Here is a 17,006-nt window from a genome sequence, read left to right on the forward strand (position 1 = left end):
GCCAAATAAGTCCTTTGTGCCCATCGCTGTTTGTATGTTATCCGGATCAGCCTTAAGAAACATGAAGGTGTCATTTGCCAAGGCCTCACCCACCAACTATTCCTGCGAAGGGAGGGAGAGCCCACCCACCTCACCATTGGTTGCTAGATGAGACAGCATCTTCAGAATGGGGTGAGTGGCCAAGGCAAAGAACAAAGGACTCAATGGGCAACCCAATCTAACCGATCGATGAAGGGAGAACAGTGTTGTGGCACCACCACTAATCAAAACTTTTGACGAGGAATGTATGCTAATAGTATTGATAAGTGTAGACATTCTCAGACCAAAATCCATGCCCTTGCATCATCTGACCTTGGAAAGACCATTCCAAATGATCGAAGGCTTTTTCTAGTTCCAATTGAACAAGCACCATTTATTTGCTTCGTGTATCAAGCATAATCTATTCCCATTTGGACATTCAAGATGTTGTGTAGAATACTATGCCCTTTGATAAATCCATATTGGGCAAGGTGAATAATATTGGGAAGATATTCGTGTAGTGTGTTAGACTTTTGTAAAGATCGTATACAAAGATCACATCAAGGAGATTGGTTGCCAATGCTTCAAAGGCTGAGGGGGAGGGCACTTTAGGAACTAATTGAATCAAACCCTCCTTCCAAGAGGGCAGCATGTGTCCAATTGACCAAATTTTCTGGTATAAGGCTGTCGAAGGTGCAGCCAAGTGAGTGGCATAGGTCTTAAAAAACTCATGGGTAATACCATCCCACCCTCGGCTCTTGTCTTTAGGAAAATGCAAGAGGACGTCCATGACCTCATCTTATGTATTGTCCATATCCAAAGTGTTGGCAACCTCTGATGTACCTTGATCTTGAACTAGATCACAAAATAATGAACGGGCAGCACCAATTGCATGAGAAACAAGGGACTGCAAACCAAGCAAGTCTATGAAATAGGTTCTGCACATTTGCATAATTCCTCGCAGGTCTGTGATCATTTCACCATTGGAGGTGCTCAGACAAACCACATTCTCTTTAGCAAGGGATGCATGAAGGCCACGATAAAACTTATGCGGCTGACAATTATTAGCATGCAAACCCTTTGATAGTCTGCCAAGTTTGGCTTGCTGGTATGATCTCTTTCGAAAAGTATCAAAACAAGCTATGTCAATCTTGTGGAGATGGAAAGAAAAAGGGGATCTTGTGGAAAATCCATCATAACAAAATGTATCATAGCTAGAAGTTGCTTGGTAGCTTGCAACCTTTGCCTGCGTAGGGTGGCATGATATATTCCATATTGCATAGTGACCATTTGCACATTGCATATCAACTAATCCAAGGAACCCACCCCTTGGGATGGTTAGCTTAGGCAGCTTTTCCCTGTGTAGCTTTTCAGTCTTCATCCATGTGGTTGGATTGGGCTTTTGTGAAACTAGAGGTTTTTTTGAATGGTCAGCTAATCAGATTTACCATAAAACAGTGGAGGATAAGAGATGGGTGACAAAGAAAGCAAACAAAGTTTGGTCTATCGGTGATAGTAGAGCCAAGTGGCATGATCAGCTACTCAACTACTTCCCTATGAGGGGAAATTTTTTATATGGAGGCTTACTATCTGTGGTAGTTCCATAGGGAATGTGCTGCATGGTCACAACATCTCCCGTGGTAGATGTATCTTTTGTACATGTGATGAAACCCTTCCTCGTCTTTTTATTTCTTGCCCGGGTGCGAGACAAATTGAGGACTTCATTTTCCAACTAGGAACCTCCATGACATCTCAACATGCAACCATTTGTTCTTGGGTTTAGGGCAAGAGGCCATCCACAGCCACGTTTTGTGTTCCAGAAAGAAATCCGTTTTCTTTGTCAAGTCATACAAAGGAGTTACATTAAATGCAAACGTGTGGATCTAAACATGCTTTTAAAATCAGGACATCTTTAAGGAAAAAAGACTCCATCCGTAGCTCTTTAAATATGGCCATTCTACCCTTTTTCAAGTTTTTCATTCACACAGTCGAAACTTGCAAAGCCTGGCTGCAATCACAGGTGCAGTTGGTTTTTAGAAAGCATACAGAATTGCAAATACAGATTGCATGGCTATTTGGGGTGATTTGAAAAGTAGAACAAACTAGTCAAAATAGTGCTATATGTGCATAAATCTTCATAATGTGATTAGTTATTTCAGTGCATGCAGTTGATCTCTGTGTATTCTTGATCAGGTATGGACCAGCACATTACAAAGGACAATCTCAACAGTGCAGGATCTTATTAAATTTCCAAAGGTAATTTGTTTCATGATAGTAATACTATGTCATTGGCCTTTTATGTTCTGCTTGAAAAATCAAATGTGCCTTCTTTAAAAATAGCTTTTCTCCTAAATATTTCAGTCCACATAGTGTGACTATCAAAAAACACAACCATAGTGGATGATTTCGTCTCCTTGAATAGTCAAACTCTAGTGGAGAACTCCATGAAATGCTTTATGCAACTCCTTAGCTATCTTTTTGTCAAACATGGTTGATGCTAGAAGCAACATGGCCAACTTCTCTTCATTGAGTATTGTTACCTACCATCACTCTGTTATTACATCATAGTCCTAATCAAAGCATAGCTTATGGTGAACACCTTTAGTTTCAATGGTTGTGGCCGTTTGCCTTTGAGCCATTACTGGCTATTATTACTGTTTTCATTTCTAACTGCATGACTGCATCAACCTGCCTGTTTCTTAATCCCACCTGATGTTTCTCCCAGGGGTATCCAATGCACAGGCAATACAACTCATTGGCTGTGCTTCTCTCTATTCATTCATTCATTTTCCCTCGTCCCTTCTTTTCCCTTGTCCAATGCACAGGCAATACAACTCATTGGCTGTTCCAGAAAGAATAATTCTTCTTACATTTCTCCTTTCCCTCATCCTTCTTTTCTTATTCTTTCTTTGTGTTTTAGCACTTCTTGTTCCCCTGGCATTGGTTTTTCTTCCCCTTAAGAGAAAGAGTTAAAACTCCTCAGGCTTCATCGACATTGGCTTAACAAGACTTCAAAAACTATCTATGGTTTGGATTGTCAAGATGAATTGAGATTTTACCATTAACATCCTTGTATTGCCAGTTGCCAAACATAAAAGTTTGTTCCTCAGGCCTACTTACTTGGCAAGAAGTAAATCAAATGGCAACAATGTTTTTTCTCCCAAAGAAAAGAATGATTCTATTAATAAATCCCCTCAGGACAGAATATCCAAAGGAAAAATGAAAAATTAACCCTACCAGGGACTTCCATTAAAAATACAAAAAGGAAGTCTATCACAAGGCCTGAATGAATAACCAATAAGTAGGTCTGTAATGCCAAATCGTGTGTGGCTGACAGTGAAAGAAAGTGCCCGAATCCTAGATCTTTAGAAGTCTATGTGTTGCGCTAGAGCCTCCCACTCCCAGGGAGAGTGGACAATCTCTGAGCAAATCTTGGGCATTGTCTCTACAGTGGATATATCCAATAAATTTATAGCATGACTACATCTGGTCTTTGCAAGCAATGATGCTAGCTCTCTGCTGCCATCTTTGCCAGTGCACCTCGGTCCACTTTGACTGCAAAAAGTTTGGCATGGCAATCCTGCTCAAGAGCTGACCAGAGATGAGATAGGAATAACCCCCTATACATGCTCATATCCGCAAGTTGGGCTTGTGACTGTGAACCAAGCAAGCAACATGCCCATGTCATTATCATAGTCTCTGCTATGCCATTTAACACCATCCTAAGGGCTCTCCTCCAAACCTCTTGAGCCATAGGGCAGTCCTCTAGCTCTCCATATCTACACAAACAACCGGATCCCTCCCATAACCAAGCCAACCGACTACTAAGTTCTTGTGTGCTAGTAACAACAGAAAGACTGAAATCTCTCAGGCCTTAAGCTATCATCCAATCTCCTCCATAAGTCAGCTAGGAAAGCCAGTGGGATACATTGTCCAATCCAATACTGAATAGCAACTGGCATCACTCTAAACCTGGGCATATGGGTCCTCAATTTGGTGGTGTATCCAAAAAAGGGGACATCGTTGGGTCTCTCTAGAAAGGGATCTCTCCATGCTCACACCCTAGGGTCCCACTGTAATCTCTAGAGAGCCCTTCTTCAACTGCTCCTGTATCTCTAACCATCCATCATGCACATCACAGGGAACAGGTCTTAAGTACCAATTTCAGTCATAATGAGCCATCACTCTAATCCTCTACTGAGAACATCCTCTAAACTACAGATCAGCCAGTAAGTCAAGAAAAGTAATTTTCCTGTTCAAATTGTCCTGTTTGTGGAACGACTCCCTGCCCGTTGCGTGCACCTGCTATCCCGTCCCCCAACTGATCCCTCACGCCCGCCCTGCCGGTCCTTGCCCGCTGCCTGTGGCCCGTCACCCCCACCTGTCCCCCCGTTGCCTCCGTCTGTCCCCCCCACCTATGGCCCTATCGCCATCGCCTACGCCCCCCCTCCCCCAGTTGCTCCCCCCCTTGCAGCAACTTTCACCCCACCGGTAGCAAAGCTGTGCGACTGGTAGATTCTCAGCAGGGACACGCAATGGAAACCTCTGGTCAGACGCCAGTGCATTCTACAAGTGCCCCGCGTCAAACACCTTGCACATCGTCCTCTCTGAGGAACAACTCTTAGCCGTCCGTGCCACAAAGCTAGAGTTGAAAGAAATAGTGAACTTTGGTCAGATCGTAGAACACTCCCCATCAAGGGCCCAGCTTCGGGATTGGCTTCACTCCACGCTACGCATTGGCACAACGCAGATCGCAAAGGCAGTTCTCATGTGTGAGGTGCCTCCTCCAACAAACCCGAAGGAGTCCTCTAGTAGTCAACTGAAATTCATATCCATGGACATCACCATCCCGTCTCCCCATGGGTAACCTTGGACTTAGTTGAAGATGGGAGTCTCAGTTCTACTTCACAGGGGAAGCGTGGGCAAGTCACCCCTAACAGCAATCTAACGCCCACCTAAGAAAGACCACTTTGTAATCAATCAAAGGCAGGAGTGAGGTTAACACCGCACTTGGTTCAAAGAGAGTGAGAGACGGGGGAGAGTGTAACTCGATCCCCCTATCCATAAGGTAAAATCTCAGCTCCGGCCCCCTAAAAATTGTGTTAAATCTGGTAACTAATCCTACCGATATTGGGAGGGTCACAATTTAATCAGCTCTATCTAATGTTGGAAAGTTACTTGACTTATCGGGTTCACCTAGCCATAGGCGTCCAATCGTCAGAATCGAAGCCTTCCACTTTCCTCGACGGGGTTTGCTTAGTTTTCTAATTAGTAAAGCATACTACCACACTGTTTGGATATATAAAATCAGCTTTCTTTTATTATTCCGTTAAATTGAATTCGTTAAACTCGATCTTTAGCACATAACAGATAATTCAAAAATCAAATACTTTATTTCACCATCACTCCACAAAGTGGTACAAAACCGTCTTTCCGTAGAAAAACACCGTCCAGCCTAGGATAGCACCTTCCAATCCCTCGAGATTGGGCTGTATGTGATCGCACTCCATCCACGGTCAACAGGGAATTTACTGGCTCAAAGTCCCTCTAAGCTTCCCCAAGCCTCCGGAGCCGTCCTACATAACAGGGGCACTTACCAGTCGGCCCTTTGCCCTCTCAGGTGCTTGAGTGATTAAAAACCAAAAACACCTACCTCCCTCGAGAGCATAGGACCCCCATCCGCAAGTGAGTTTTTCCACACTCCACAGAGTGTAAGGGAGCATTGGGTTGGGGACCCCAATGTCCCGAACCACCACAATCCACAACTTGTCTGGCTGTGCAAGCCCGGAATCATAAGAGCCATAACTCATCATTCACAAATCCAAAAGCAGTCATAACCATAAAACATTTTAACATAGTTGTCAATGCGATGCATAGAATCTATCCCCTTCATCAAATTTTGTGTTACTTCCTAAAAAGCATTTGATAATACTAACATGCTTTTATAAGTCTAAGTAAGTTCTAACTAATCGTGATCCTTTTCTTATGTACTAATCTAATTATCTTCGTTTGGCCATCCATCGTGAATACGGGTTATAGCCGCAACCTCAATTTGTTGTGGGATGGCTGGTTCTTTGGTTTAAATGGGTTCAGGTTAACTTCCGCTTATGCTTCAGCATCATGTTGAGTTCCCTTAACAGGAGTGGTGACCACTTTCACATATTGGGAAGCTCTCTAAGCGTGAGCCCGCTCAGCATCTCGACGTCTCTTAGGAGCCATGGAATAAGCTTATGAATTTGAGCAGCGCTCTCGCGTAGATGTGGAGAGAGAGAGAAAGAGAGAGGTTTGGTTGGTTGCAGCAGAGCTTCGTCGCATCAATAGTAGCAGAGAGACTTCTACATGGATCGTTGTGTGTCTGTGACGTGACGCTCTACCCTTGTTTATATAGTAATGAGGGAGAGGAGGGAGGGGGGGTAAAGAGAGAGCGCTTGCTTTTTAGCATTTTTTATGATGTCATCGTTGATAAAGAGATAACGCTTTCTTTTAGCGCGTTTTTACGACGTCACTGATGACACCAGGGAGGGGATCCATTTTCGTAGCGCGAGGATATCAATTTAACGAATATATGGGCAAGCACCGCACATCTCGTCATTGGGCGGCGTCACTCCAAGGCTCATGACTAAGGCAGCGACTAAGGCGGTGACCAAGGTATAGGCCTTGGAATACTTGGCAACGAGCTATGAAGGCTTCATTGGTGCCGTTGGCTGCACGTGAGAAGCGCCCACTAGCTTATAGGAAAATCTTCCCAAAAGGTCACCTATCCCGGCAATGTCGTCACCCAAGTGCACTTAATTGCCAAGTGGCTATCTACTAGACTAGTTCTTTTTGTTGTTCTATACTACAAACATAGTCTTAATAGTCTAGTCTTGGGAGAGTTTGCCAAGTCTTTCTTCCATGAACTAGCATATAATACATCATTAATAATAATAATTATCTTCATAATTAGAGCTAGTTTCATAATTAGAGCTAGTTTTAAAAATGTGCAACATAAATCACTTTTCTTTGAAATATATACGCATATTAAAATAAACTAAGTAATGGGGACATTACATTCTCCCCTCCTTAGAGAAATCGAGATGTCCTCATCTTGAGAGAAACTGGAGATATTCTTTTATAAGGGTTACCTCATCGACCCAAGTGGCATCCTCTTCAGGATAATCCTTCCATTGTACTAGGTGTTCTCTTAAGATTCCGCTTCTTAGAGGTTTCTCCCTTGTATCTGGAATCTTCTCGGGGTGCATTTTCAAAATTCCTTGGGCAAGCATAACTATTTGTTCATCATTAAGCACATGATCGGGGTTTGGTACATAAGGTTTCAGTAGGCTTACATGAAATACATTGTGAATCCTGAGATGGGGTGGCAATTTAAGCTTGTAGGCTTGCCTTCCCATTGCTTTGATTACTTCGTATGGTCCACAGTACCTTGGACTAAGCTTTTTGTATTTTCCCAAGGATAATGAGCTCTTTTCGGGTTTTACCCTTAGAAACACCATGTCACCTTCCTTGAATGTTCTTATGGATATCTCAAGATCTGCATAGGACTTTTGTCCATCTTAAGCAGCTTGGATGTCATGTTGGATCAATTGGATTTGTTGGTCCATCTCTTCAAGCATAGCCTTAGAAGCCTTTACTTTGAGAGTGGGATCTGAGAATTTTAGAGGTATACGACATTCTTGCCTGTACAAGGCTTGGAATGGCGACATCTTGATTGTTTGTTAAAAGGTAGTGTTATAAGCAAACTCCACCAAAGGTAAATGTTCAATCCACCATTTCGGTTCTTTGCCACAATAAGACCTTGAAATATCTTCAATGGTCTGATTCACCTTCTCAGTTTGGCCATCAGTTTGAGGATGATAAGCAGTACCTGAAGCATAGCTGCGTTCCAATTGCTTGGAATAGGTAAGTCCAAAACTTAGAGGTGAATCTGGAGTCTCGATCACTGATTATGCTCTTTGGCAATCTTTGTAATCTAAATACTTCTTTGATAAAGACTCGAGCAATGTCAGATGACTTATAGGTTGTTTTGACTTGGATCAAGTGTACAACTTTTGTCAATCTATCAACAACTACCATGATGGAATCATATCCACTAGCAGCAATAGGTAATCCAACAACAAAGTCCATACTTATTGACTCCCATTTCATTTGTGGAATGTCCAAGGGTTGTAACTCTCCAAGCATCTTGATCCTTTCCATCTTAACACTTTGACAAGTCAAGCACTGAATTACGTACTTTAATACATCCCTTTTTAATCCTTGCCAGTGATAGCTCTTACAAACTGCGTTGAGTGTCTTGGCATACCCCGGATGTCTTGCAATGGCGTTGTTATGTGCTTCCCATAAGATCTTGGTCTTCACTTCTAGTCCTTTTGGAACATAAAGGCGATCATTGTAATATAGACAACCATTGCTAGCACGATAATCCTTTATCTTAGACCTTTCTTTGTCAGAGCTTTCTCCTTGAAGTACCTTAGCCATGATTCCTTCGTATTCCTTATCTTGAGAAATAGCTTGGCGTACAAGCTCAAGTACAGGATTATCAAGTATGGATACGGTTCTTAAGTTTCGAACTTCTACAACGCTATTAAGAAAGGCTTTTCGGCTTAATGCATCTGCAACAACATTTTCCTTCCTTGGACGATATTTGATTTTAAAATCAAACTCTTGCAATATCTCTATCCATCTTCTCTGCCTCATGTTTAGGTCAATTTGGGTGAAGATCCACTTAAGACTTTTATGATCTGTCACTAAAGTGAATTCCCTTTCCAATAGAAAGTGTCTCCATAGTTTCAAGGCGTCAATTACTGCGAGAAACTCAAGGTCATGAGTGGCATAGTTGGACCCATACAGTTTCAATTTTCCGGAAGTATAGGTCACTGGTCTTCCTTCTTGTACTAGCACCCTACCGATCGCAAGTCCACTTGCATCAGCGATCACCTCAAAAAGACGGGGAGTTTTAATATAAGTGCAGTGGTTATAACTTCTTTCAGCTTATCAAAGATTTCTTGATGCTTATTGGTCCAAATGATTATTGTATTTTTCTTCAAAAGATTTGTCAAGGCTGCAGCAATGAGAGAATAATCCTTGATGAAGATTTGGTACCATCCTGTTAATCCCAAAAATCCTCAGATTTCTTTTACTGTCTTAGGTATTGGCCATTCTAGGATTTCTTTCACTTTGATAGGGTCTACAGAGATTCCATCAGTGGAAACAATGTATCCAAGATATTCAATCGTGTCAATGAGAAATATGCATTTACTCATCTTGGCATAGAGTTGATTTTCACGGAGTGTTACTAGAGCGATCTTTAAGTGACCTTCATGTTCATCTATTGATTTGGAGTATACTAGTATATCGTCAAAGAATACTAGCACAAAATCATCTAGATATGGTCGAAAGATGTCTTACATTAGACAATTGAATGTAGCTAGGGCATTAGTTAATCCGAATGGCATGAGTAAAAATTCATAATGACCATACCTAGTGCTGAAGGCAATCTTTTGGATATCTTGTTCCTTGATTCGAATTTGATAATATCCAGACCTTAGATCAATCTTTGAAAAAACCTTAGCTCCGTATAGGTGATCTAAAAGTTCATCTATCCTGGTTATGGGATACTTGTTTTTTATCGTAACCTGGTTTAGTCCTCTAAAGTCAATGCAGAGTCTAATTGTTCCGTCTTTCTTTTTTGGAAGAGGACAAGTGCTCTCCAAGATGAATTACGATAAATCCTTGTTCTATCAATTGCGTCATTTGTTCTTTAAGCTCAATAGCTTCAGGAATAGACATTTTGTACGGTCGTTTTGACACTCGCTCAGCTCCAGGAATTAATTTTGATTCATGATCAACCTTATGATTTGGAGGCAGTTGAGTCAGTTATTCTGGAAAGACATCCTCGAAGTCGTTGATCCAAGAAGGTAGAGTGCCTTCATTAGTCTTTTCGACCTTATTCAACCAGATCATGTAGATTGGTTGACCTTTCTTCAATCCCTTCCTGAGTTGATTTGCCTTGGCTACTTGGACTCTAGTTCTTCCAGCTTTCCCATATGCCTTTACGGTTTCTCCTTCCAAGTCTTGAAAGATTATTTCCTCTTCAGCACATAGAATCTGGGCTTTGTTCTTCTTGAGCCAATCCATTCCGAGAATGCAATCGTAGCATCCTAGTGGTAAGATTCGAAATTCTATTTCAGTTATGTTGCTGGCTAACTCAAATTAAAGTTTCCCTATAGTTTTGGTTGAGACGATTTCCTTCCCACTAGCCAATTCTACTATCATTTTCCTTGTCCCCTTGGATTCTAGATGCAATCTTTTAGCTGTCTTGGGTGTAAGAAAGGAATGCGTACTACCACAATCAATTAAGATCATAAACGACGTACCCTTGTAAGTAGTTGGAGATTGAATTACTGAACATTGGTGGTTCACTCATTTCTTTTCTACGGTAACATGAACGGATCCTCTTTCAAATTCTTCACCTAACGTGTATTCCTTGGGCTGTCCAATTATGGTATTTACTTGGGCATTAGTTATTCTTCCACATCCATGATGTGGGTTGTTGTTGCCGTTCCCTTGGCGTCTTCCACCAACCAGGTTTGGGCTAGGATTTTAAGGACAGTTAGGACAATTTTCCCTTAGGTGTCCAGTCCTTCCACACTGGTACCATTGCATGATTCCTATCCCATTTGGTCCTTGGGTGATTGCATTAGCTCTACCATTTCCTCTGGCATTAGTCATGTCGATACTATGGTTTGGATAGTCCCTTTCATAGTTGTTTTTTGGATGGTTCCTTTGGCCATTTTGAGCTATTTCCTTGGCCATAGGTTTTACTCACATAAGAGCATCTTCGAGAGTCGTTGGTCTCATTAATTCAAGACGAGTGTTCAAAGGTGGATTTAGTCCTTGGCAGAACCTTGCAATCTGTTGAGACGTTGTCATTGGGAGTGCATATTTGTGCAGACTCACAAACTTGGAATAGTATCCTTCCAAGATTAGACTTAATTTTCGTAAGTTGTAGAATTCATTCATCTTGATTGATTCAAAAGATGGGGGAAGATAACGTTCTTTCACAGCTTCTTTGATCTCCTCCCAAGTTTGGGAAGCTTTTGTTACCCCTTTATCTCGGCAAAACTGTTTCCACCAAAGCTTAGCTTCACCAGTAAGACGAAGACAAGCAGTCATGGACTGATTTGCAGGAATAGTTTCAGCAGCTAGGAAATAGTCGTCCAAAGCCTCAATCCACGCTTCTGCATCTTGCTCCATCTTAATTCCTTCACCGCTAAACCTAGGTGTTGGTGTCTGCTTGAGAAGAAGCTTCTTCTCTTGGAGTTCCTTGTATGTTTTCATCAATTCGCACTAGTTGACGATTCTAATTATTTCCGTAACTTCTTTGTTACAAAACAAGGTGGTTTGGCCTTCTCTCTAGAAATCGATAAGTTTTTGGGAGATTGGGATACTCTAGAAGCTCATAATTTTTTTGACTTTACACTCCCGGTATAAGGGTTATCCTATCGGGAGAGATAACCTTTGTATATTGGTCATACACCCAACGATGTAGGGTCTTTGACTCCCCATTAATTGTCATAGTATAAGAACATCGATTAGTTTTAGTTATTCAAGCCATTTCAACAACTTGAGATGGACTTTCACATCTTCGTATAGAGTTGAGTCTAAGTACAGGTAAGGGTCGTCCCTTTCCCAGATTTGGGCTCCAATTTTATCCCCTTCATAAGCTTAAATAATTCCATAGACGAGTCTTCTCTAAGATATCCATTATGCTTTCTCTTAATTCCAACATGTTTGACTAGCACACAAGTAGTGGAGTACTTGATCTCAAAAATAACTCGCATAAAGGGTACTTCATCATTAACTTATCAAAGCAGCTCAATTATCATCATAAGCTTATAACTCGCGCTCTTCAAAAACAATAGTAAGACTTTATATTTATGAAAAGTACTTACAAAGATGTATTTGATCATACTATGATCTACCAATACATCATCTCATGGATCCTTTCCTCATGAAAAGTATCAGGGTCTATATTCTTATATCTTTGGGGATTCTCATATACATGGCAAACAACATAATGTGGTGGCTCTTGGGGATAATCAAAACATCCAGTACCAAAATAAGGCCTTCTTGGTACTACAACAACTCTCTCGGGTGGTACTATTTGTAACACTTTCCGATATAGCCACAATGTTTCAGGTATAGGCTCATCCCCAATGTCTAGTAACCATTTAGCAAAGGCATTGAACAAAAGGTATATCTTAACTATCCTTAATTTTTCAGCCCATCGAATCCTCCATAGTTGATAATGAAGAAGGATGCTATACTCACAATATATCTCCATATGAGACCTATTCCTTGGCCATAAATTTCCCATGTACCATGAGTTAGGATGAGGTTACAATACAGTTGGAGGAATAAAGATCATCTCCATTATCTCAGATATAGCCTTGCGGTATGAGAAATTTTGCAGCAATCCTTTGCTTGCTCTTCAAATTTTTCAGGAAGTTTGGACCAGCATGTTACTATCTTCTATATATAAATATTCAAATATGAACTGGATGTTAGAAAGAAAGTATGCCTGTGCATGACACAGGCTTACTGATGTTGTGTAGGCATGATGTCTTATTTTATACAGGCTGTACTTCGTTCCCTGTATGGTTACTTTGTACATGATGTCTTATTTTATACAGCCTGTATAACACAAAATACAGTGGACCTGATGAGCAACAATGACTACAGGTGATTGTTGTCGTTCAAGCTCTATAATAACTGGTTCTAGACTGCAGCCAAAAGAGTTTTAGATGCAATAACAATGCAAGGACTGAAAGCAATCCATGATTCTTTAAGGCATCTAACATTTTTGGATTAGTCTGATAGATAGCTATTTTCCCTTTTCTGCAAATTTGGCCTGTTGAAACTATCATTCTGTTATATTTCAGAAAGTAAGTTATGGCTCAACCCTAGGTTTCTATTGAGTCTGTCATTTCTTAGTGGTTTAAAACCTTCTAATGATCAAATTAGTTGGCTGACCGTTGAATCACATCAAGATAGGATTCACCACGTGGATAGCGATATCGCAACTTATCCAATCTCCGTGCTCTGAGAAAATCAATGAACTAGTGTCAGTGTCTACACAGCTTATTCAGGAAAGCTCAACACCATACCTTGTCTGTCGAATAACACAAACCAGTTCAAACCAGAGGCAGAAAAGGATATTCGAGTACAATTACCTAGACACAAGCAGTTGGAAACAAGGAAAAAAACAAGCACAGGCATATCCTTGCTCTGATAGAAAACAAAATACACTTTTTCTGCTCGCATTTGATCTAGTCAAATGAAACCAAACATTAGGAGAAATAAGTGAGCATACTCATATTCTTCTGGCATTTTCTCTTTGATCTCTTGATAAGTCATCCCATCACAAACTCCAGCAGTTATATCATCAAGTGCGCGCCATTCAACCTGGTTGATGAGGCATGAAAACAGATGAACAGTCATGCCAGAGGCTGCCAGTTCCTTGCAATAAGCCTTAACTTATCTCCATTGAGTTGATATCATAGCTTGAGAATTAAATAACAAATGATACTGGCAGGTTGCAGAATAAAAGCCTCTAAAAATTGAAAGCTCATGTACAGCTTGTCACAAAAAGAAAGGGGAGGGTATAAACCTTAAGTCAATGTTAGTTTTGTTATTTAACCAAAGTGCTATAATTTCATGCACAAATCCGAACATGCATTGCTACTGAACTGGACTTTTTGCATGTCTTATTTTATACAGGCTGTACTTCGTTCCCTGTATGGTTACTTTGCAGACATACCCGTGGAGGAGATCCCTTATATACAAGTAAGGAAAACAGTCGATGTATGCGTATTAACTGTTGCATCTTTCCTCTTCTAAGCATTTCAGAGTTCACATAGGAAGTATGGTAGCAGATGCATTGTGTAACTATTCCATAGTTACTAGAATTTTCCTTTACAGATTACACTCCAGTGATCTGAGTTTATGTTACCTATATTGCAATGTGCAGGTCCCCTTACACACAGTCATTGAGATTCAAATGGGACTTTCTGGTATTGAAGAAAAACGATACAAACTGCTGTGACAGATATGGCACAACAAGATTTATTGAAGGAAACAAAAAATCCTCAGATACCCATTGCGAATTTTTTTACAGACACTCTAGCTATGTCAACATTTTTGAACCACAAGATGCAAACACCTGGCAAAGCGAAATCAAGAAACGTGCATTGATGTTTAAATCACATTAATTATATTGCAGGATCCATGTTGGAGGAAAGAATAAACTGGTTCCTTTGGGTTTATAACGAAGTGTAAATGTCATGGGCAAAAGGAGAGCCCTGAAATTCATCATCTTCTAAACAAATATCATGAGCAAATAAGAAGCAATTCATAGGGTAGTTCAAAAACTCTTATGTTTCCTTCTGCTTTAAAGGCTAATGCAGGGTGCAACATTTCAGTTATTGTCTTCAAACACCTCATAAAACTCCTAAGGTCATAATGAAGTATAAAGAAGGCCCAATAAAGAGCAACTGAGTACATCATAAATACAATGGCTGTGAACAACCAATCTGGTGGGCTATCATGCCAAACCATATGTCAGGCTAGGTGAAAGAATGTGCCAGAATCTCATGACCATGAAAAAGCCTCTCCTTCTCATCCTCTTAGAAACACCCTACAGGCTCTCCCATCTCCTATGAGTATGAATGATCTCTGTCCAGATCATTCCCAATTTCAACTTCCTTGTATTTCATAGGAGCACCTCCTCAATGAGGGGGAGATGGATTTTTTGAGTTATAGTGGGGAAGCTTTATCAGACTGCCTGCCCAGGTAACTGGAGAAAAGATATGGATCAAAAAGTCACAACAACAAAAAGCATCTTCACGGTTGCTGGATACAATTCAATTCTTCAAAGGAAAGCAATATCGTGGCCTCTCCTACATTGTCTATCAAGATTGATGAGACAGTGTTGGATGCCTAGGTGGGGCCTCTTAAAAGTGAGGGTGTTTTAGAGGAACCTGTGGTCAAAAGAAAACGGAAATCAAAAGAAAAGGAGGGTACAAAGATTATCAAGAAGCCAAAAGAACAGCTGGTGTGGAAAGAGAAGACAATAGTGGTAAACTTCCGTGAGTTTGACTTAGCAAGCATGCTTTGTGAAGTCAAACCAGATGTGAATTTGCTACATCTCATCCAATTGTCATCGAATGTTCGTAAGGAGTTCAAGAAAATCCTACAAATAGGCTATGTCGTTGAATCTTTTGGTGTCCATCGAGTGGGAAGTGAATGGTGGGATCATGTGGAGCAGCACTGCCCGAGGGAGCAAGCATACCCCACTTAAAGGCCATTGTTCCTTTTTGGAAGTATAACAAGAAAGTGAAGATACTATCCAATGCCCATTAGTACTCTGCTATGTGCAAAGCACTCAAAAGGTAAGCTCTTCATGAGAAGATTTGTAGGGTTATCATTTGTATGGATCTTGATAAGCTTGATGTGCTTATCCTCAAGAACCGACTTGGCCGTTTGGTCAGTTGGGCTCAGCCATCCAAGGTCTGGGGCGTCGTCTAAGTGATGGAAAAACACGCCGAATGGCAAAAATCAATGACGAATGATTCATTAAATCACATATTCACCTAGCTATAGTCTTGTCCTTATTCCTCAATCAACAAGGAAGGTTCTAAGCATACCTAGAATCACCGAGAGTAATGATACATGGATTTCTCCTGTCATTGCTCTCCTAACCTATTACTCTCTCTCAATCTCTCATAAGTTCAAATTAGCTCTAACTATCATAGTGCAATGTAGATACCTCTTCTACAATTCCCAAGTTTCCCACTAGATAAGTAAGCCATATAGCTCCTTTACACTCTTTGCACTCCTTAGTAGCTCTTACATACTTCAGCTCAATGCTATATAAAGCTATATATGGCTATAACTAAGAGATCCAAGAGACTTTACCACCTATGAAAGTGAAGACAAAACTTATAGTAGACCTCTTAGAGTCTACATTTTAAGAGACTATACCACCTATGAAAGTGAAGACAAAACTTGTAGTAGACCTCTTAGAGTCTACATTGCTTGCAAAATTAGCACTTATATATTCAAGAATAGATGCATTCTTCCTTTCGAAGCATACACACATAGATCTAATGTTATTTAAGTATCTCGTGAGACTTTTTACAGCCCCCCAATGCTTCTTACTGGGGTTTTTCATAGACCTACTAACAACTCCAACTACATAGACAATGTCTGGACGTATAGCAACCTTGGCATACATTAAGCTACTAACTTTGGATACATAAGGAACCTTGGTCATTTCAACCTTTTGCTCATCTAACTTAGGGTTGTCCTCCTAGCTAAGTTTCAAATATGAAGGCAATGAAATACTTATAGCATTTTCCCTCTCCATATTGAAATGCTCCAATACCCTCCTAATGTATTTCTTCTAAGACAAATAGACTATCTTTTTGTCTCAATCTCACATAATGTGCATACCAAGAATGCGACAAGTTCATGTCAAAGGTCTCATGCAACCTTTTCTTTAAAGCATCCATATCTATAATTGATTTTCCAACAATCACTATATCATCCACATAAAGAATCGAGATCATAAGGCCACCATCCCTAGCCTTCCTTATGTACAAGTAGTAATTGGTCTCACTCCTAGTATATCCTTGAGCCTACACAAAGGTATGGAACTTATGATACCATTCCTTGGGAGCCTATTTCAAACCATGCAAGCTCTTATGCAGCTTATATACCAATTGCTCATTGCCTTCCATAACAAACCTCTCGAGTTGCTATATATAAATATCTTGATCTGAATCCCCATGTAAGAAAATAGTCTTTACGTCCATTTGAACCAACTCCATATCCTCTCTAGCAACCAAAGCAAGAACCGCACGAAGGGTGGTCATCTTGACTAGTAGTGAGAACATCTCATCAAAGTCAATTCCCTTCTGTTGCTT

General features: G+C 40.6%; 1 protein-coding gene and 1 pseudogene across 3 annotated transcripts in view; one reads left to right on the forward strand and one right to left on the reverse strand.

Moving 5' to 3' along the window:
• LOC148032847 (6-phosphofructo-2-kinase/fructose-2,6-bisphosphatase-like) overlaps positions 1-14,175 on the forward strand; it is a 184,566-nt gene extending 170,391 nt beyond the window's left edge. For both annotated transcript variants that reach the window (XM_087683515.1, XM_087683516.1), the window contains 3 exons: positions 2,212-2,274; positions 13,801-13,866; positions 14,051-14,175. In XM_087683515.1, coding sequence (XP_087539641.1) covers positions 2,212-2,274; positions 13,801-13,866; positions 14,051-14,125 — 204 coding nt within the window. In that variant the 3' untranslated portion in view covers positions 14,126-14,175. The remainder of the gene's footprint in view (positions 1-2,211; positions 2,275-13,800; positions 13,867-14,050) is intronic.
• On the reverse strand, positions 12,701-13,536 carry LOC148032848 (6-phosphofructo-2-kinase/fructose-2,6-bisphosphatase pseudogene; annotated as a pseudogene). Its single transcript, XR_015691715.1, has 3 exons — positions 13,394-13,536; positions 13,054-13,122; positions 12,701-12,803 (listed from the first exon to the last, which is right to left on the reverse strand). The product of XR_015691715.1 is annotated as a 6-phosphofructo-2-kinase/fructose-2,6-bisphosphatase pseudogene (transcript).
• Positions 14,176-17,006: the final 2,831 nt, after the last annotated feature.

The sequence above is a fragment of the Lygodium microphyllum genome, chromosome 8 (assembly GCF_053477565.2).
Source record: "Lygodium microphyllum isolate KBCC chromosome 8, Lygodium_microphyllum_v1.1.10, whole genome shotgun sequence".
Taxonomy (NCBI): domain Eukaryota; kingdom Viridiplantae; phylum Streptophyta; class Polypodiopsida; order Schizaeales; family Lygodiaceae; genus Lygodium; species Lygodium microphyllum.